The sequence below is a fragment of the Copidosoma floridanum genome, unplaced genomic scaffold (assembly GCF_036245765.1).
Source record: "Copidosoma floridanum isolate Cflo_tuat_1 unplaced genomic scaffold, Cflo_Japanese_pri ptg000021l, whole genome shotgun sequence".
Lineage (NCBI taxonomy): Eukaryota > Metazoa > Arthropoda > Insecta > Hymenoptera > Encyrtidae > Copidosoma > Copidosoma floridanum.
Window position 1 is genome coordinate 4,099,169 of NW_028321898.1, and position 22,793 is coordinate 4,121,961.

At 32.0% G+C, this 22,793-nt stretch overlaps 1 protein-coding gene across 6 annotated transcripts in view; it reads left to right on the plus strand.

Annotated features, from left to right (window-relative positions):
- PIP4K (phosphatidylinositol 5-phosphate 4-kinase) overlaps positions 1–22,793 on the plus strand; it is a 541,345-nt gene that overhangs the window by 399,500 nt on the left and 119,052 nt on the right. For all 6 annotated transcript variants that reach the window (XM_089594386.1, XM_089594383.1, XM_023390965.2 and 3 more), the window contains one exon: positions 1,480–1,779. In XM_089594386.1, the coding sequence (XP_089450512.1) occupies positions 1,480–1,779 (300 nt within the window). The remainder of the gene's footprint in view (positions 1–1,479; positions 1,780–22,793) is intronic.

Sequence of the window (22,793 nt, forward strand, 5' to 3'; positions counted from 1 at the left end):
GTACACACGTTAGTATATACCTATACTGTCCACATAAGATGAGCCCAGACTTTGTGCTCTGAGATCTCCTTATGCTTAAAATTATTTTCTGTGTGTAGAAGAAAATGAATTTCGCAAGATATAATCACAAATGTATATAATTACGTAGATTTACCAAGTCTATGCTGAAAATATTGGAGATAAAAGAGCATTATCTGCTCACTTCCAGTAAAATAAGTTTTTTTTAAGTTTATCATAATCACCTCTTTACATAAAATTTTAATACGGTGGTTATAATATTTATTATAAACTTTTTTTTTCAATAGGCAAGTATTTAGACTATTTAACTATGATCTGAAGAGAATCATTATTTTCAAGGAAATTTGTTAATTTTTTGAGATCGTACGATTTATGTTTAGATAGTGTTAGATAATTCTTATTCGTGACGTTTTTTGTTAAGTGCAGGTATGTAAAAGCATCTTATTATTCAGCTTAGAATATTTAGCTTGTTTAAAAGTTGTCGTTTACTGCAATTGAGAAAGAAAGTGTAACAAGTTTTATAAATACTACTTTTTTGAGCTAACAAACAAATTGGCTACACTTACTTGCCTTTAATAATAAATGTCAGAAAATTTAATTATTTGTATTAAATAAACCTGTATAGAAATATATCAATATTTTTACCATTAATATTTGATTGTCAACTCGTTATTAATAAAAAAAAAAACAGATACATCCTTCCTGTCAGTTCAGAGTCATCAGTTCAAAGCCCTTCTGAAAAGGCTTTTGACTTTTAAAACATGAATATAAAAGTCTATAAAGATTTTGAGCTTTTACTACAGACTTGTCCAAAGTCTCTAACGTTGGTTTAACCAATCACGTCCAACGAATTCAAAAAGAATCTATTAAATCTTAATATTAGTTATGACTTATTGTAGTTTACCAATCATCCCATTGTTTAGAAACCAATGTCTGTATGTTCATTTAATTCATTCAGGTATAGATAGGCTTCGCTTTTTAAAAAATTATATTTTATTTGTACTTTGTTAATGTCAGTGCAAGATATACATTGAAGTAATGGTAGTTTACCAAATTATCGAAAACTTTGTTTGCATTTGTAATTAAGTACATCATTGAAAGAAATTACTAGCTTTTTAAATTAACGGATAAGTTTGGCGTCAGATATTATTAGAAATAAAGTACAATGTGCTGTATGTACATATGTACAAAGTACACATGGATATTTATGTTAACAAAGGTCTACACACGAATTTCTCAAATTACTTTACAAACATCTTGTGCTGAATTCAAGCATGTATTTCAAAATTTTTAATATTATATGGATCGAGCAATAAATTTTTACGTGATAGAGGTATCAATTTTATGGTGACACTATTTTTTATGAATTACCTTTATTAAAAGTTCAAAAAAGTGATAAAAAGAAGAATTGTATAGTTATGACTTATATCATGAGTAGTGTTCTTTTTGTGTTTTACGCAGTACATTGTTGAACGGCATGGAAAGACATTACTACCACAATACCTTGGAATGTATCGATTAACAGTCGACGGAATTGAACATTATGTTGTAGCAATTCGAAATATTTTCTCAAATCATTTATCCACTCATAAAAAGTTTGATTTAAAAGGATCTACAGTCGATAGAGAAGCTTCGGATAAAGAGAAAGAGAAAGAACTGCCAACGTTTAAAGATAATGATTTTGTCAAGGAGAAAATGAAGATCTTTATTGGAGAAGAAGCTAAGACAAAATTAATTGAAACGTTAACTGCTGATGTTGATGTGAGTATAAGTATAAGTATACATTATTTTAGCATAAATATGTATTATATCTCAATTAAAAGTTGTTTATTAGATACATCATATACGTCTAAAAAAAAACTACATGAATTACTACTAAGCGTGATGAAAAAATAAAAGAGAAGTTAATACTTTCGAAAAGTTGGTATACGATCTTACTAACAAAAAGACAGACAGCTTACTCTAGAGCTTTTTATAGCCCCTTTCTTAAAATGAACTTCAAATCTATGACTGGAGTCAGTGATTAGCCTTAGAGAAATCAGAGTTATCAAAAGTCCCTGTAACTTTTTATAATAGCAATTTAAAAAGCTGGCCTGAACAAAAAACCATTGTCACATGAATATGTATTTGTATATCTTACTACATTCTATTGCTGTTTAGGTACAGCTGTCTATAGTCACTCCCCGCAGCCCACCTAATATCCCATGGTTGTCCACAACTCCCCACAAAACATTGTTTTATTCCTTATTTTTGCACGATTAGTTTTTTATTCAGCTCCCCACAACTCCCACAGTCGCCACACTCGATTCCTTGTAGCCCTTCACGATTTCCTACATCTGCGTCGAGATAATATCTATTATTTTCTACACTACCATAGGGCAAATGAACAAAGTTTATAGTTTTGAATGATAATAAAAATCTATTTTTTATTTACATTGTAACTAAAAATTTCGTAAAATCCAATAAGTGTTTATTTATAAAGCTTGTGTATTAATAATATAACAAAAAACAGTTTATCTAGTCAAGTATTTAAGCCTAAAGTAAGATTCTCCCACCTTATAAGCAAAGAAGAAATGCTATACTAAGTTAGAGAAACTGAGATGATGAGCAAGCTAGAGGAAGCGTGAAAGTCGATAGTGAATAGTCGGCCTGTATTCTACACTTTACTGTTTTTCTTTTATTGCTCTACCAAAACAAAAAAAAATAGGAAGTTTTTGTGCGTTAAGTTCTTAATTTATGTAGTTCAAATATCTTTGTACATGAATTTTTTATACGACTTGTTATATGGACACATAGTGTTGAAATTTTAATATTTAAATAAAATAATAATAAATGTTGTGACAGTTGTTAGTAGCCCTACACCACCAAAATAAATAAATCTTCGCTGTAATCAACTTTTGATGTAACAACCCAAATTTAAACTTAAATTATTGCTTTTATATAAATAAATTTCTTGAAGATTTTATACTACACCTTAATTATTAAGAAATATTTTTTTAAACATTTTAATAAAATTTGTTTTCCTACAAAATATCTTATACTTCGTGAATACCATCGGATTCATACTATATAAATTTTTTTTTTTTTTTTTACATAATAGTGCTCTACGTCCGACTCTTTTTAATAAGGGCCCTACTATGGGCACTTAGCACTTGGGAAAGGGATGGGAGGCCTCCCATTACTGGGAGGGGGTAGGGGCAAAATTAGGCAATTTTTGCTGCGAGGAGGTCGCCTAAACCCTCCTCGAGGAGCATTGCGTGGTGAAAAAGCACGTGTGAATTATCAGAGGTACTTGCCCGAAAAGTCGCACTGGCCGGGAATCAAACCACGGTCTCTCGCATGCCAATCCACAACCTAGCTGTCTGAGCCACCGCGCGCTCTAAACTATATAAATATACGATTTTGAGGTTTTCATCTTGAAAACACTACATATAATTGTCCGTCGTCGAATAAAGGTCTTTTAAATACAAACCACCACAGTCAAAACTTTGTCCTTGTGATTTATGAATTATTATGGCAAATAGTAAAACTAGAATTATTGCTTACTGTACGGTATGAAAATAAAGATGATTAGTAACCTATATTTAAATGTTTTTGGTGTAAGAACTTTGTTTTCTAATCTTAACAGAGTTAATAATTTTGCTTTATATCATACTCTATTGTAAAAATCGTCACTTATTCTTAAATTTTTCATAAACACAACCATTGCTCCAACTTCGAATGAAAGCCATGTAGTTGGATACCCTTACGAAAACTATCTAGAACTTAAAGTAGACAAAATTATGTAAACGTTACTGTTAGTAATGGCATAACCTTGTATGTTGCACGATTCATATCATAGTGAGTTGATGTATTCCCGTTCAGTAGAATTCGAATTTTCTTATTTGAAAAATAAGCGTATTTGAAATGAAAATATAACCTGACCTTATTTATAGCAAAATATACTTAATAGTTGTCTCATTTCTCAGAATTTAAAAGTTTTTATTTTGTATTCTTTTGTCTTTGATAATGAAACATAAAAATTTATTCCTATTTAATGATTTTTCTCTTAATTTCAAAGTGTGGAAAATTTTCATTAAAAAATTAATTAAATAGTCTTAGTTATGTAACAGTTTATGTAACTGTCTACAGTTACATTAACGGTCTACAGTTATGTAACTGTTTTTTATGACATAGAGAATTTGGCGAAAATCCCCAATGAAACAATTTATTTTCTCAAAAATGTCTGTTTGTATTACACACAAATTACTGCCTATTGAGCCTTTAGAAATAAATCTGAAAAAAAAAAGAGAAGAGTAGATTTAATGATATTGGGCAAAGCTTTTATGATCCTAAAAAAGGCTTAAAAATAGTTGGAAGAACGTTACGTAATTTATGTGTTACAAATATTAATTTTGGTAATAAATTAATTGTTTCAGCAGGCGGTTTCAGACAGATTCTTTTAGTTTTAAAAAAATAGTAATAGAAGCATGATTATACAAAAAAGTATTGAATTATTATATATTCAGTCGTTGTTTTGTATTTGAAAACTTAATATCAATATTCGTTTAATTGACAAAACATTTTCAAAATTACTATTAGATATTGGAGAAGGAGAATTTGAATCGTCTTTAGTAGCGAATAAATGAAACACAACTGATGTTTGTTTTGATATTTTTAGTAACAACATCAATTTTTGAATAAATAGCGTTATACTAACTTCTCACAATGAATATACTTACTTTTTGAATAATAATATTCTTAATCATGTAAAAGGAGATATAAAAGCATATTACAACATGGATCATGCTACTTACAAGGGTGTTGATAAATCTGATAATGATATTTATATAAATTTTCTAATTGAATTTCTAAACACTATTCGTGACAGTTTACCACCGCATGAGCTATATTTAAAAATTGGAGCAATTGTTATGTTGATGCAAAGCTTAAGAACAGTGGATGGCTTATGTAACAGTACAAAATTACGCACTAAAAATTACCTAAACACAATATTACAGCAAAAATTATAACTGGAGAAAAAATTGGAGAGATAGTTTTTATACTAAAAATAACTCTTAATACAGAAAATTCATCATCATTACCTTTTATTTTATACAGAAAACAATTTCCTTTAGTCTTAGTGTTTTCAATGACTATTATCAATAAATCTCAAAGTCAAAGTTTTAATAATATTAGATTATATTCAAAAACCACTGTTTTTGCACAGTCCATTATACGTCATGTTATCGAGATCTAAAAATAAAAATGGAAGTTATATTTAAATAAAACGTGATAATAATTCAGAAATAAAAAATATTCTTTGGGAAGAAATTTTTGACGTTAACTTATCTGAAGTAGATAAAAAATTAAATTTTCTTACATTAGTGATAGTATGAAATCGTACTAAATATTTTAGCACAGTTCATTTAATAATAAATATAAGTATTAAATCAATGAAATTATTATTCTTATATTTTTTCATGATGATGCGCATTATTTGACATATTTTAATAAATATAATTTCTATCCTTTTGTGGTAAATAGGGCTACGAACAAAGCCCACGGTTTAAATATTGTATAAGTTTATAAGTTCTTATTGATTAAGTATAAAAATATAATGTCATGTTCCTGTACATATTCAATAATGCAATTAATAAGCTTTTAGAAAATTTAAGAAAAAAAAACTAGCGCGTTATACCACTACCTCAAGTTTAGTGTGGAAATATGCTAATGTTCTAGAAATTAGGGGCTTTCTTAATACTGTAAGGAGAGCTAAGACAAAAGGTGTAGTTAGTCATATAACTAAAAATGACATGTAAACTGCCAACTGGAGGAAGTTCTTCGAAATTGTAATGGATTATTCAGTTTAGAACTTAGTAGGTGGCTGTGGAGGGTTAAGGAGATGTTGGGGGGGGGGGGCTTACTAAAAATTGAACTCAATAAAAATGACCTCAAACTGTTAGAATTTTACTTTATTTAGAGGGTGGCTGAGGAGAGTCTGAAGAGGAGTTGAGGCTGGTGAAGGAGGATGTGTTGAGTGAGGTTGTCTCAGTCACTAAATACTGTGTTTAGTTAGAATCTGTTGTACAAGATTCGATAAACGCGCTAGTGCATTATCATGATAAAAGAGCCAGTCATCCAAATTTCCGGGCGTTGTTTTTTTACTGCTACACGCGAAATTTGAAGACTTTCAACATTGACCTAATATTGCCTCGACTTTGACGTGCTTTTTTGAGTCTTGGCGATCCAGAGTGCTTCCACTGAGAAGTCTGTTGCTTTGTTTCAGGATCATTTATAACCATAAATCCATGACTCATCACCAGTAATAACCTTTTTAAGCAAAGAATATCATTATTGGCCAATTCTAAGGTGTTCTGTGCGATTTCTAAGCGGAGGTGTGTTTGCTGTGCGCTGAGCAATTTTGGTAAAATTCTTGCACACACGCGTGTCATTTGTAAATTTGAGGTTAATATTTCCCAAATTATAGTTTTTGGTATTCCAAAGTCTTTTTCTAGTTTTCGCACAGTCATATGACCATCTTGTTCGATCGCAAGTCGCACCTGCGCAATACTATCCAATGTTTTGGTCGTTGGAGGTTGGCTTGAACGAGGATCACTATTAACAGAAGTACAGCTTTCTCTTAAATGATTAAACCACTTATTTCTTCGTTTTTTTCTAATATACTTATTCCCAAAAGCCTTTTGCATCATCTGAACAGTTTAATAACTCGTTTTTCCGAGCTGAAAGCAAAATTTAATGCAAATTCATTGATTTTGTTTTTCAGTCATTTTTAACAATTACGAAATCTGCCAAACTCAAAAATGACTTTATAAACAAAGATGCGCTATGTATGAAATATGCGTGCAAAAAGTATTGACGAGCAATTGCTGAGTTCGTAAGGCCTTACTGTTTGAGGTTATGCACCATAGAGGTCGCTCGAACACTATGGCGTGGAGTTGTAGAGGTAGGCCCGATACTTTCTGGACAGATCTCGTACTTTGCTCAAAGGGGATTAATGGGGACATTATTCGGAAAAAAGTATCTCAAAAATTATTACGAGGACAAAGGAGTTCATTAGTGTTTATCTTAGGAAAAAAATTTCAATGGCTAACAAGTAGTAAGCGTGCTAGCGTCCTAAGTAGAGATACTCGTGGGGTCGTAGGTTCAAATCCTGTCGAAAATTATCGAGATATTTTTCTCAGGCTTTTTCAATGGAATGAGTACCCAAGATGCAGAAAAACAACTCATCGAATTTTCAAAACAAATAGAAAATTATCTTGATCATACCTGGGCCTCCAGGGACTTCCTTTTCGAAGGAAAGGCAACACCTGGCTAGCTCGCTGGGTTAAGTCTCTGTTGGTTATAAAAAAAGTTGGAACAGAAAGTTAAATGGTTTATTAGAAAATATGTTACCATTCAACTTGATAATAGTTGGAGTCTGCTTCAGACAATCTCGGCCCTGTAAATAGTACCCAGTAGGATGGATAACTGAATTGTCTGAGGAAAACTTTGCAAGGGGCCCGCATGAAAGATTCTCATACTTGGGAAAATAGGTTGGTTGTTACAGAAAAAGATTAAAGAAGGTAGAGATTAGGGACATATAAGATGTGTTGAAATCCTGCAATGAGTAAATATTGAAATCTCTATACATTCTACATTCTATGTATCGTAAGAGTAGGTACAGTTTGCATAAGTCACTATACGTATGTATTCTAGTGAGGCTTCGCTTCCCTGCGGGGATCTTATTATAAAAGTTGTGTGATTTGATTTAACTACTTTATTTTTAGTTTACAGTTATGGATCATGTAATTTCATACTTTAAAAAGTAGCATACATTGCATGAAAATAGTTTTATGATAAGAAATGAAATTTTTCGAACAAAAGTTAAAGAAAAAAGTGTTGTAAAAATATGTGATATTTTTGTATTAAGTAAATATAAAAATTCTAATTTTACTTACAGTATTAATGATTCAAGTAATTAAAAAATAATTTTTTTTTTCTGGCTATAATAATAAAAGTGGGCATTATGACTAATTACAACGTCTCAAAGTCGGGAATAAGGACAACTGAAAGAAGTTATAAACAGAAATTATTATAACTGAAAAAAGACAAAGTAGCAAGTTTGTATGAAAATTAAAATTTCTTTATAAAAAAAAACATTTGTAGTGTAACAAATAGTAGAATAAGATCTAAAAAATCATGGAAAAATGGAAAATCACCAAATGGAACGAATACAACTAAAAATATTACATACCAATTTTTTTCTGCAGAAGTGAAGTCATCATATACATATAGTTGACTGAATAAAGGATTGTCAGATTTGTTCAGAAGAAGTTTAGATATTGTATGACAAACTTAACTATGAATTTTTAAGTTGTAAACAGATTCTATTTTTCACTTACGACATTGGCACTAAATGATGCAAAAAAAATTATTACTATGATATTAAATACAATATCTATAATAATTGTTGTTAACCAATAGTTGCTTTGATTGATTATGATGAAAATTTAAAGCAGGTGAAAAATATTCTTTTACGCTTACAACAATTAAATTTTTGCCTGTCAGTTTGAAAAACTTTGCGTGACAAAATCTGCTATGTTAATATTCCAGAAAACCACTGTTTCTATTCAGTAAAAATACTTTGGGTGAAACAGGAACAAGTTTCAAATAATTTAACAATAGGTTGACTTAATATACCATCTCCTAAGGACTCAGAGTGATTTTTCTTCATCTTACTAATATATAAAGCAGAAGCGCTAAAACCGTTGTAATCGCTAACCGCGAAAACTACTGAACCGATTTTGTTGAAATTTTGCACACTGATTCATGATGCTTCCTAGATGGTTTTAGTATAGTTTTTATCTTAAAAAATTTAATAACAATAGCAATAAATGAGCTCAAAGTTTTGCAAAATTACACCAGCTTTTCACTTTAGTTCAGTAAAATCCGCTAGGTGGCGTCGACGTAAAATCGAAGCTACCTGCAACATAATTAAATAAGTGTGGTTATAATAGGCCGGAGCGTATCAATAGCGGTATAGTCGAGCTTCGGCAGCTCAACAAGCAGTTCAGAGAATGCTGGTGATAGTCCTGCAGCTGGGTATCCTGGTTACGGACAACACTCTTCTCTATAAGGGGGAAAGGGACCTACGTGTCCATTCACCCTGAATCTCGACGAGTGCGATCAAAAAAAAAAAATTAATTCCAACCGATGCCGTCTCTGCCACAATACCAGGGGACATATCTAGCCAGAGCACAATCTGCTCCAACTCATCAGAGTTGTGAGGGAGTTCCTCCATCCCACCTGGTGCAATTAGAGAATTTGTGGCTACAAATGTAAGCAAGGAAAGAAAACAGCTCTGAGCTCTGAGGGGCATGGGCAGCCACAACGGCTACCTTCTTGGTCGTCGCGTTCCCAATGCGCTTACCCACATGTTCCCGTCTAACGATGAGCGGTAGGTTATCCGGGGAACGACCCGAGACGAGATATTCTTTGGTCAGCAGCGTACCTCCCTCCATCACAGTCTCCGTATATCGAGACTCCCAGGGTAAGAATCAAGCAACCGTAGCCAGCTCTTCATCATCAGGAATAAGAATAGCCTGGAAGTTTCACCACTGGCGCTTTTTAGGGCCATTATAAGTATTTACGTTCTCTACTTAACCATCAATTTCATCGGTTCTTTTTAGGATCCACTTAAGTGTAAACTACCTTGCCCACAAATACATTGTTACTACCATTTCCGGAAGCGATTCGTCGACTAAAAGACTATATTAACTAAAGACGGGCACTATTAAACCAAGTCAGCCATTCACTAGCAGACGTCACTTGCGGAGTTGTTCTTCGCAAGGCTGGAAAACCCGGTGACCGACGACCCTATATTACCCTCTCGACTCTAAGCATTCAACCAGGAATCACTGATCCTCTCCAAAGTCTGCGTTGGGCAAACCTATAACAGCTATGTAGGAAAAAAAACTTGAGCCAACGGGACAGCCTCCACTGGACAAGTATCACTAACCAATCTCCCCATCTAAGATCATCAAAACAACTGAATCTGCAAGTAAAAAAGGTGCTTTAGACACTAACGTCTTCGATGTTATACCGGGAGACGTTGGGAAAGAGCACTACAACTAGCCCCAAAGCTTCGGACTTTGTAATTTTTCTCCCAATCAGTCTGGGTCTTCAACAGCAAGCCAGAAAAGATCACCCTGAGGTATCCAGGTCACAATTGCTGTTAACTGCTGTCAAAAAAGAGTTGACTTAAAAAGCTCACCGGTCTTTTTTAGGGCCATTGGACGTCGGACTACCTTGCCAACAAATATATTAGAACTTAACAAAGTTGACAGAAAACACACTTTAGGGGTCACAAAAATTTTAAGCATGCCAAAAGTCGCAAGAGGGTGAATCGGAAGAAAAACTTCAAGTGTATCTAATAAATACAATTTTACTTAGGCGTCAAGAAACTGACGCAAAAAATTTATCGAGATTGAAACAGTAGCGTCAAAATTGACAACTAAAGAGTCCATTACGTGAGAGATCAGCTTTTCATTGTACCCTCATAGCAATCTCTGAAATCTTTAAATATCCTACTTTAGATATTTTAATGAGTAGAAAATGTATTTGTGTTTTTGTGGCAATAAAAATGTAGGGTTTAAGGTCCAGGACTTTGTTGCCCTGGTAATAAAGTTGTGAGATATGAGAAAAAAAATTTTTTTTTAATATAAATTTTTTGGGGGTTTAAAATCATAACAGTTTTAAAAAATAGCCGTTTTCGTGAATAACACGGGAGAAACTGTAAATCAACGGCTTCTTATGGCCACCGATTATTTTATGGCATAAAGAACGCACGGTTCTTTTCAGCATAATAATTTTTTTGAATTCTTACACCTCATTATTTAATCAAATGAACTATATGGATTCCGAAAAAATATGTTTTTAATAAGAAGATTTTTGTTCTGAGATGTATCAGGAATATGTGTAAAATTTTTAACTAAAAATGTTTCACATTACATGTCAACACACACTACGGTGTTTTATTTAGTAAGTCTCGGGCGAAGCCGAGACGGGGGGCTGCTAGTTGTATCATACTACACATAATAAAGAATTTCAAATCACATTAATGGAGCAGAATCTTTGGATATGTCAAGAACAGTTGACAAAATATTTAAGAGTGCATTTTATGATTATATTACTGTTTTAAGTTTAATGTAAGACGATTTTGAAATTCATAATATTTTCGAAGAAGCATGTAACGTTGTGCTGCCATGCCAATTGAGAAAATTTATTTGAGTAGTTTTTAATGCCTGAAGATTTTTGTGGCAAATATTAAGAGAAAAATTTAAAGCAATTTCTCATTAAAGATTTTAAACAAAAAAATTAGTTGTTTTTTTTACAACTAAGTTTAAAGTATAAATTTCAAGAAATCTCAAAAAAATTTATAGTTAAAAGAGCATTACGTGATTTATGTAACATGTACGTGATTTTAAGAGGAGATTTCAGATGTATTCTTTCAGATTTGAAGAATATCCATAAAAGCTTGAATGTACAAGAAGGTATTAAATGAGTATTGAATCATCATATCTTTAGCCATTGTTTCGTATTCTAAAACTTAATATCAGTATTTGTTCAACTGACAAAACATTTTAAGTTGTTATTATAGATATTGGAGAAGAAAAAATTGAACAATTGCAAGTGCGAAATAAATGGAATTTAACTGATTGTTCTGTTACTATTTGTAAAGATACTAACTTTTCAATAAGTAATGTTATACTTACTTCTCGTAACAAACATATCTACTTTTTAAGTAATAAAATTCTCAATTATGTATAATAAAAAATAAGAACACATTAAGCAGAGATGATGCTACTTACAAAAGTGATGATGAATCTGATAGTGATATTTATATAAATTGTTTAATTGAATTTATAACATAATTTCTAACGGTTTATTTACACATGAGCTTAGTTTAAGACTTGGAGCTATGGTTATATTGATACGAAATAATGTTACGAAAAAACTTACTAAGAATTAAAAACAAAAACATCGTGCTACAGTACTACCTCCAGGGTTATGTCGAAATGTGTTAACAAATTATATAAAGACAAAATAATTGTGAAGGAAGTGGTAGAAATTAGCTGAAGAGGGCTTGAACAAATTTTGGAGCGTTTGTCTTTTTATGTGTTTAGAAATTGTGAGGAGGCTGACGGGGGGTTTCTTAAAAAGTGTAAAGAAAGTGGAGAGGAGAGGGTGAAAATAGTCATCTAATTGAAAATTATATGATAACCCATATTGTTTTCATTATTCAGAGATGCGGCTGAAACACATTTCTTTACCGTTGGAAGTTTTAAATTATAAGAAAACTTGAAACTGTCATATACGTAACGTATATAAAATATTTAATGCATAAAACACACTCAAACTTCGGAACTATGTGCGTACATATATATATATATATATATATATATATACAAATGAACTAGTAAGCTTCACCTCTTGCCTTCTCTGCGCGCCAACCCCCTAAAGACTCTAATTTATCTTAGAAATCACATCAAATTAATTAATTTGATTAAACACTGCTAATAAAAGAATTAATATTGTTTCATCAAACGATAAGAAATGTTTCTGTTTAAAATCAATATTAAATAATTTAAAAAATGTGATAGCATAAAAAGTTTTAAAATCGTTTATAAAAAATTTAAAGATACTGCTACAGCAATGAGATTGGTGGAATATGACATTCAAATTGATGATTTTTTCAAAGAAGCTGCTGCCATTATTTTGCCTTGTCAATCGAGACAATTTTTCGTATAGTTTTTACCATCAGAAAATATTTTTGGTGAAAATGTTTCAAGTAAATTTAAAACTTATTTTACAGAAGATTTTATTTTTAATCAAAATAATCTTACTCTTTTGCACATAACTTGAGTTATTGTTACGGAAGACAAGTTTTTAGAACCATTTAATTTAACTACAGCTAAAAATATTGATTGTGTACGAAAAACAAATAACTCAGATCAAATTGCTTGTTGTAAAAAAAAAGGTTGAATTGTTCAAGAAAAACGTGGAAAGAGAATGAGGAGTGGTGAGCAGGCATAAGAACAAATTAAAGAAAGTTAAAAGAGAGCTAAGGGGGGTCCAAGAAAAGCATGGAAAAAGAATAAGGGTAGCAAGCATTTATTATTATTACTCCTGAAGTAATAAAGTTTAAAATGGTGCTTTGGCGCTTGCGCGCTGCGCTGGGACATGTATCGTGAAAAATACAATTATATATAATTGTATGTGTGGCGTAGTCCACACAAGTCCTCACAGCCATTTTTAGAGAACTCTTTTGGCCCACTTTCATTTTTTTCCTACAGCTCCCGATCACCTACCATCTCCCCTCATGATTTCTCCATAAAATAAGATAGAATTTCGTCTTATTTCCTATTAAACTTCGATGAGATATGACTGCAGTGTTGCTATTTCAAGTAAGATTTGTTGTATTAAATTGTTGTTTAAAGTTAAAAAATACAACTACACAGACGTATATGTATATTAGCGGACATTTTTTGTTAGTAACATAACTAGTAACAGAGTGAAAGTCTGCAGATGTTGTATAAGTTAAAACAGCTGACAAATCATATTTAAATAAATACACACATTTTGTGAAAATTTATCTTTTTACATACAAATCATTTGCATTATTTCAGTCAAAAGTTGATTCGCTGAATATTTCATAAAGCACATCAAATTTTTTCGGATAAAACTATAATTATATGTATTTTCAATGTGTATTTCTATACCAGATACATGTATATTTGTAACAAGAGTTTGCACTTAAAAATTTTATTTCTATTCTCAAGAAGCTTATATGAAGTGTCTGTACTAATTCAAGATTCATGATATGATTAAAAATAAGTATGCAGTAGGTTGACCATAACAAACATAAAAAGAATAAGAAAAAATTTTATTTATTTATTCTGTATTTTACCTTCGTATTAATCTACATTATTTTTTATTGGGACATCCCAATGCTCTTTACCAATTATGAAAATGCTTTTGTATCTACTTTTTAATACTAATTTTTGTTTATTTATTTAATTTTTTTTTCACACTGTTTAGAAGGAGACCTTATACATACGAACAATTGATAGTTATGGCATTCCTATTATTACGAGTCATTTTACAAATGCGGAAAAGTAATTCAAGACATATTTATTGCACTGTTATATGTAAGGTGAAATTACCTTTCAAAAACTTTTATCCAAAAAGTGCACCGGTGTAATATTTTATTAAAAAACAAAAGTCTAAGAGAGAGGAAACAATTACTATAAAATATAATGGGTAGTTTTCATGATTATATTTACTGGATGAAAATATTGAATCACGAAGACGAAAAATGTTTTTGAAAAAAATATTTTTCTTTGAAAACCTTAATCGTATCGTAAAGAAAAGTTTGTCCATTGAGAACAGTTATAAGCAAATTTAGTCTTCCATTATTTTTGTTAATATTTATAATTTTAATTAGTGTAAAACTTGTACATCGATTTTATTCTAAGCTAGTATACTATCAATGCTAGTTTTAAAGTTGGCATCGCTGATTATTAATATTTTTATAGTAAAAATAGCTGTTTTATACGACCTACATTTTTTTCAATGTCTTTCCAATGGAATAGCTTACAGAGAGTGCTTAATGTGTAATTTGCATTTACATTTCTTAAAACGCACCAAGATGTGATCACATAAAATAGGTTTTATCATTGTTAAATAACGTTTAATGTCATTTAAGTTTGTTTTCAGCTTTAAATCAAAAACTAAAAACTGCGGACTACAGTCTTACGCTCCTTCACAGGCTGCGGAACAGCAGATAGTCCAACTATTTGTTTGTTTCAGAAAAATAAAAAGGCAGGAAGAAGTAGAGTGTTGAATATAATGTCCAGATTAACTTACCTTTCTTTCCGCTAATTATTAATTTGGATGACCTGTACTTCCTCTTTCTGTCGATTTATAATTATTTATTTTAATAATTATTTATTTGTTATTTATTATTTTATAATGTAATAATTTAAATTCCTTTTCCAATAAGTTTTATGTCACTTTATTTCATGTTACTAGTATACATTTTAAAGGAAACAGGAAAGAAAAAAAAAGACGGAACTTCTAGTTAATCTTATTAAAGTAGTAACTACGTCTGCACTTGATGAGCGGCAGCGGGCTACTAACTAAAACGCCGCGCAAAGAAATGCACCTTGCATGAAGTTTTAGTTAAAACTTCTTCGTCTTACTTGCTATGGAGCCGGTACTTGCTGACTTCATGTGTTTAGGCTTCATGGCTCGCTTCGGTTGTCACTTGACACTTCCAAGAGCCACGAAGTACACAGTCAGCTTTGTTAGGCAACAACTCTCGTTGAGTATGACTGTAAAAAGTCTTAAAATTTTATCATTGGGAATGAATTATAACAGAATAAAATAGAATAAAAATAAATATTTATTAATTTACGCAAGTCGTCACCTAACAGCCTCCTCTTCTTAAAACTATCGTCGTCCTCGGTGAATATATATTATATTATATATATTTTTTTTTTTTTTTTTTTTTTTTTTTTTTTTTCTATACTTTCATCTTATAAGTAAACATTGATAAGTTACATAACACAAACATTTTACAATAATCCTTATAATCCTTATAGTAATGTAATAAAGTATTAAGTTACAGAATTATGACATTCGTTTATTCGGGACTGAGAGTAAGGGAAGGAATGGACTCGTGAATATTACGTCTTCTTCTTTTCCTTGGCCCCTGATTTTGTGTTGTTAATTACTAGTCTATTAAGTGCATCGAGATTTGCTGACACTCCCATCTCAAGGCATAATTTATGGTGCCAGTCGTATTTTACCAACTTGATATTTTCCTGGCATGATGGGCATATTTTTTTTAAATTTTACTTGTGTTTTGCACAGAAGACTGTGCACTTTAAGGTGGCATTTGGATATTAAATTTCCACACGATGAATGTGTTACTATTTCACGGTTTTTTTGCGAGTCTTTTTGGAACTTATTCGCCCCATACATTTTGAGTCCTTTAAAGGCTCTTTCCGTCGATTCTTCGTTACAGTATGTAGCGAAGCTTAGGTATAACTGTCTTCCATCGTCGCGTATGACATCTAATGTGTAGTAGTTTAAATGGCTCAAAGGGCCAACGGTCATTAACAACTGGGTGTATTCATCCGGATTCATAATGGCCGGTACCTTAGATACTATTTTTCGCGGAAGTGAGTCACTGTCTTTTGGATCGTTATTTATTTTGATCGTGTTTTCTGTTTTTGGTTCTTTTGTGATTTCATTTTTTTGGCTGCTGAGTAATGCAATACACTACTATCTGGCGCATGTTTTCTGCCCACTTAGTGGATCCATACGTTACATGAACGGTAATAATATCTTATCGTGTTTGTTTTTTGGTTAAAAAATGAATATCTTCTATTGGATATTTGTTTTCGAAAAATTTAATAATACAGTTTGTGTTAATAGGTTTTTTTTAAAATGACACTTATTTTAGTCCCGGTACGATTTACTCTTACAAATAGTAATATTGGACTAAGCTCTTCTTCATTAACTTTGTTAAGGGTTTTGACTTTCGTCATTGACTCTACATTCTTAGTTGGTGCTTCGAGGTTTCGTGAAGATGGTTTGTCTTCTATTTCAATGGTTGTTGTGTCATTTAAGGTTGCTGCAGAAACTGTCGCATCACATAGTTGGTAATATTCGGCCTCCTAGCTGGTGTATGGGGCCGAACATGGCTGTTCTTTTAATGATAACATCGGACCAAATTTGTTAAGCGATGTTTCCAATTGGCGCTTATCAATTGGTTCTTCGGTCATTATGTTTAACTAACGTCCATTTTCCGATATATTGTGGACCTTTACTAGTCTTTTGTTTGGCAAGGGGACAGGTGCCGTTGACTTTGCCCAATTCCTCTCGTCTGATACATTTGACAATGAGTCGAATAGCACCTGTAGCGTTGGCGCTGCATTTAGGTTATCAGCCGCTATCGCTGCCTCCCGTGGTGAAAGAAATGCCACTTCGTAACTTGAGTACCCCATAGCACAGGGTTCCCGTTCGATGGACCTCACTATCCTGAAGTTTTCTAGAATTTTTTTCAGCATTAGCCTACTATTATCCCCCTGCAGCAGTATGCTAAGCCAAGATTCATCAGCCATTGCTTCTGTGATATTAGCGTTTTGTTTGTCCATTGTGTGTGTAATTCTGCAATCGTAAATATGATGGATGTTGTGAGGATCATGACTTGATACTGTACATGTATGAGTTCTTGTAGTGTAATTCGTGTTGTTATTGTTTGGAAGTGATGTATGGAATGCAGATATAAGATTAAAATTAGTTTTATGAAACTATTGGATAATGGGTAGGGAATACATGGATAGATACAATTATTACTTATCATGCTATGCCGAAATATTTGTGTATTTGTAATACACTTGAATAAGTAGTTTTAATACATGCTTAAGCTTAATATTACAAAAGGGGAGAAAACAAAAATTTTGACATTAGAGTAACATGCAGCTAAATTAGAATATAAAATACAACATGTGCTTTTAGATTTAAAGCCTAATTATTATTATTTTTGAATTATTGTATTTATTTATTTGTGTTTATATATATATATTTATATATATATATATATTTTACTAATAATAAACGTACTTCATATAAATCCTACGGATGAAATCAAACAACAAAGTAAAGTTAAGAAGAAGGAATACGTGAAAGGAAAAATTGATTTTACAAAGCTTAAAGTTAAAATCAGAAATATTACTTCTTTTGGCAAAAATTCAACTTTATCTGGTTGGAGTACCATATTCGCTGATCTTAATTGATTGAAAAGTAACCTACCTTTACGGTCGTGATCTACTAGATCTTTTGCGTAAATAATAATATCATCTAAATACACTAGCATTTTAACATTTAATAAGCCTCTCAATATGAGATTCATTAGTCGTTGGAACGTGGCAGGTGCGTTTTTCAGGCCTTCGGGCATTCGTCTATATTGGTAATGTCCATGGGGTGTTGTAAATGCTGTTTTATACTTATCATGTTCATCCATGGGAATTTGTTGGAATCCACTTGCCAAATCGAAAACTGAAAAATATACGGCTCCTTCCAACTGTTCCATAATATCTGCGATATTAGTTAATGGATATGCATCACCAATGGTCTTTTTATTAAGTTCTCGGAAATCAATTACTACCCTCCATCTTGGGTTTTCATGGCTATCAGGTTTTTTAGGGACAATCCAAAGAGATGAATTATACGGTGATGACGAAGGTTCAATTATTCCACCGTTAAGTTTTTTTGCTACGTGTTCCTCTAAAACTTTTCTATGTACTGGTGGGTGACGATATTGTTTAGTGTTAATAGGGATGTTATTTTCCGTCGGGATTTCGTGTGCGACGAGGTTAGTACAAAATAAAGTGTCTGCTGGTAACAAGAAGATTTCTGAGAATTCAGAAATCAATTGATATATTTGGTCTTGTTCTTCCAAGTTTAAATGACCGGTGCGCATAAGTCTTTTTAGGTCGTTTATTCTATCTCGATTATTTTTAACAATTGGTCTTTCATGTTCGCTGCTAGTATCAGGATCAAATTCAGGTGCAATGTATTCGAAAGGTAGGATTTCTCTTGGGTCTATTTCAATCGTAATATCATCCTTTTTAGTATTTATCGCCATAATATTACATTTACCGTTCTCATTTTTTACTATTTCTTCTTTTAAATATATGTTATCGCACCCTACATCTATTCTTGGTAAGTATTCTTCCGTTAAATTAGTATTATTTAAATTAATTTTTACTATTTGATGTGTTCGAGCCTTAATCGTATATTAAGTTGGTTTACTGGTGTTTTTTGTTACTCATTAGGGCAATGTTATACACTTGGAGTATTTTTATTCTGTTGAATGGCATGGGGTTGGTGGACTAATTCATTATTTTTACTGTACATTTCTCTTTCATCAGTTTTATTATCAGTGGCCTCCATAAGATTTTCACCTCTTTCTGATAATATCAATTTGTCAAACTCATCTCGAAAATGAAAATCAGCTTTTATGTCTTCAAATTTTTCGTATTTAGGTATATTTGACCTTTCGGGTGGGCCTACGGTGTATTAGTCATAAAATTTCTGTTGGTTAATTTTATCCTTAAGGCATTCTGTCTTTTTATTAGTATCAAGGGTTGTAGCTAAAATTTGATTTTCCCGTGTTTGTCTTTCGAGTTTTATGGTTTTTTGTTTTCTTTTATCTCTTTCCAATTACTCTATTTCCTGAAGAGTTTTTAAAACTGGGATTGAGTTCATTACGTCATCATCTAGTACTATAGCATTATGATAATATGATGATGTGGCTCGTTGTTCCTTACAAAAGTTTTGACCCAATAAACCGCCATCTTTGATTGTAAAATCGTTAGGGATCCCATTAAAAATTGTAGGTTTTCCTTGTATGGTCATATACGTTGTTCCTTTAGTTAAAACTGGGTAAGGTGTGATTCCAGTAAGGTTAATAGTTTCACTAGTCTCTACTCTTGAATATGGGTGCAACTAATCTAATTTCATCAGATTTGTTGCGGCGCCATTATCGAGCGTGAGTGTTATAAAGTGATTTTTGCCTTCTGGGATTGATAACCTTATGCTTGTAGGCTTGTCGTCCACGCCAAGTCCCTGGTAGGTACCAATGTGGACGGTTTCAATTCTGTTGCTATTTTCATTACGTGCGCTGAAACATTCGGTGTAGGGGTTGAATTTTGTCTTTGAGGGCTCACCTCCGAACGACGATTGGGGTGAGCAGCTGCCTAAGAGCTTAAATGATGCGACAAACGGTCGCCTCCTGGTTGGTATTGATTTTGAAAGTTCCGATTCTGATAGTTAGGATTAAAACTTTGTTGATTGTAACTATTATAGTTATTATTTCGGGGGTTCCTATTGTAATCCTGACCTCTGCCTCGGTATCCTTAATTATTACCAGGATTAAAATTAGCATTCCTTTGAGTGAAATAATCATTAGGATTTTCGATATTATATCGTCTGAAATTATTCTGATAATAATTAGAGTTTCTCGATTGATTTTGAAAATTCCAATTTCTTCCCTGATTCTGATAATTTTTACAGTAATTCTGTCCATTATTTTGTTGTTGATATTGTCTATCATAATTTTGATAATTATTATACTGCCTATCTGCGTGATTATTCTCATTGTCGATCTGTTGTTCATTAACTTGTGCCACTTGATGTGATCAGAATGGCTGATCGGGATACATATGCTGCTGTTAATATGAGTTGTTTAAATTATTTCTAAAGTCACTACGAGGTAGTCCTTGATATCGCGTATCCGGAATTATACCCGCTCTTATTCGGCTCTCTAATCTCAACGCGTTATCGAAGGCGTCGGCTACTGAAGCAGGTTCTTTCGCATCTACCTGCTGGCTTATCATAGGTGCTAGTCCTTTTATGAACATGTCTAACGCCATGTCTTTTATAGGGGTCATTATATGCGCGTTGTATGCATTACCTTTATCTTCCACCAAGGCTTTTTCAGCACCGCTTAGCAGTAGGTTTACATAATCATAATATTCACCAACCGATTGGCCTTGTCGTTGGCGCCCTTTCTGTAGCTGAGTTTGATAGAAAGCAACGGTTTTTCCTGTTGCATAACCTTTTTTTAAAAGGGTTATAAATGCTTCGAGGTTTTTGAAATCTTGGCCACTTACGCTTATGCGTGCGGCACCTCGTAGATTCTGTAATACTGCTCTTTTATATAAATCTTTTTGATCATCTCTGAACCAGCTTTCTCCATTTCTAACATCTTGTATATAATCCTTCAGTGGAATATTTTTCCTATCGAATATAGGGATGGATTTAATCGCATGCTGAAATGAGAAGTTAGCATTGAGAGACTCCATCAGCGCTTCGGCTACTGTGATATCGGCATCATCGTTTCCATTGACCATTTTCTTATTTGTATAATACCTTACGTGCGGTTTTTTTTTCACCTTTTTTTTATTTTTTGTTTTTATTCTTTATGTGTGTAATACTAACAAAAAAAATTATACTACTATTTTTTTTTGTTTCTTTGTTTTGGAAAAATATTATATTGAATCCTTGACATTTATCGTGGAAGATATAAGTAATAGAGAAATAATTATATGTACATTTATATATATATATATATATATCTGTGTATTTATTCGCGTGTGGATGTGTATTTCTTTAATGTGATCGTTTGCTTAACGCATGCAAGTGCAACAAGTTTGCTTCAATTTTTATAGGTATACGATATGTGTTTTATGTGTATGCCCAAAAACTTAAGTGAGAGAGTGTAATCGAGCGCGCTTATATGATATCATCTGCTTTAAGCAAGGGAGTATACAGCGCAGGGATTTCTAATGTGGCATGTGTAGCTATATATACAAATTGGTACGCGAGCATCAGCTAGTGCGCAGTGTAATATTGAAGGGCTCTTTCTGTACGAGAGTATCCGACTTAACTTAACACTTTTTCCTCTTTAAGCAAAAATAGGCTCGACGGTCACGGTTTAAATACCGTATTAATAATTTTTTTTATATATTCGTAAGTATATGAATAATCTTCTGCCTATGCGTTTATATGTTTTTGAGTGCCTTAAAGAAACTTTTTCCCGTGAAAGCAATTAATTCATCAAATTGTGTATTTAATTGAATTTTAAAATTATCGCATTTCCGCTGAACATTAATTACTGAATTATGAAAATTATTTGTCTGAAACGTACTTACTTCTTGTTTTTTGACTTTTTTAATTTTTTAAAAATTACTGTTTAATGTATTACAGTTATAGTAATTTTGTAACTGATTATCAATAAAATCTAATTTTTTTCCTAAAACGTTTTTCTCTCTTATAAGCTTCTGCAAAAACAATTTCCTACCACTTCTATTACCTTTTTTATTACTCGCAAAATTCTTCGTTGGCGGTTTTATGAAATATTATTTTATAAACAATCATGGGTATGTAAGTGAAATCATTAATTATATTAAATCTTTACTTTGTTTTTTTAAGAATTTTTCTTCTACTAACACTATTACGTGCAAATATGTCTGTGTGTATGTATTTGTTATTTTGATAGATCGCTTAAAGTAGCAGATCTAGAGTAAAGAGTGTCCGCTATTTCAGCAGAACTAATGTGGATGAACAGCTCTGGTTAGCAGATTCAGGGTAGGAAGAGAAAGACCGCTCTGGTTAGCAGATCTTAGGTATATAATGTCCGCTATTTAAGCAGGACAAGAGGGATGAACCGCTTTGGTTAGCAGATTCAGGGTAGGAACAGTGTATTTGTTCTGTCTTGTAAGCGTGTAGTATAAGAGGTCACTATTTTCTTATTTATCCATTATCATTTAAAACACATTATTATCTTATTATTTATTTATTTTTTTGTTCCGTTTATTTATTAATGTAGTATTATATTTATTATTTTCTTTATTGACTTTATTTATTTATTTATTTTTTTTTTAGTCTTAAGGAAATATCGCATATACCATGCTATCGGCAAAAGCACAGCATGTACGCGTCCGCGCACAGTGTACTATATGGGTTATTACGCGTCATTTATTAACATGCTTCATTGAATGGTGTTTGGTGTTTCTTAAGAGAAAGATAGTAATAAGAGAATATAAAATAAACTAACAAATAGCTAGAGACCATAAACCACGCTCTGCTACCAATTTCGTTAAATAACGTTTAATGTCATTTAAGTTTGCTTTCAGCTTCAAATCAAAAACTAAAAA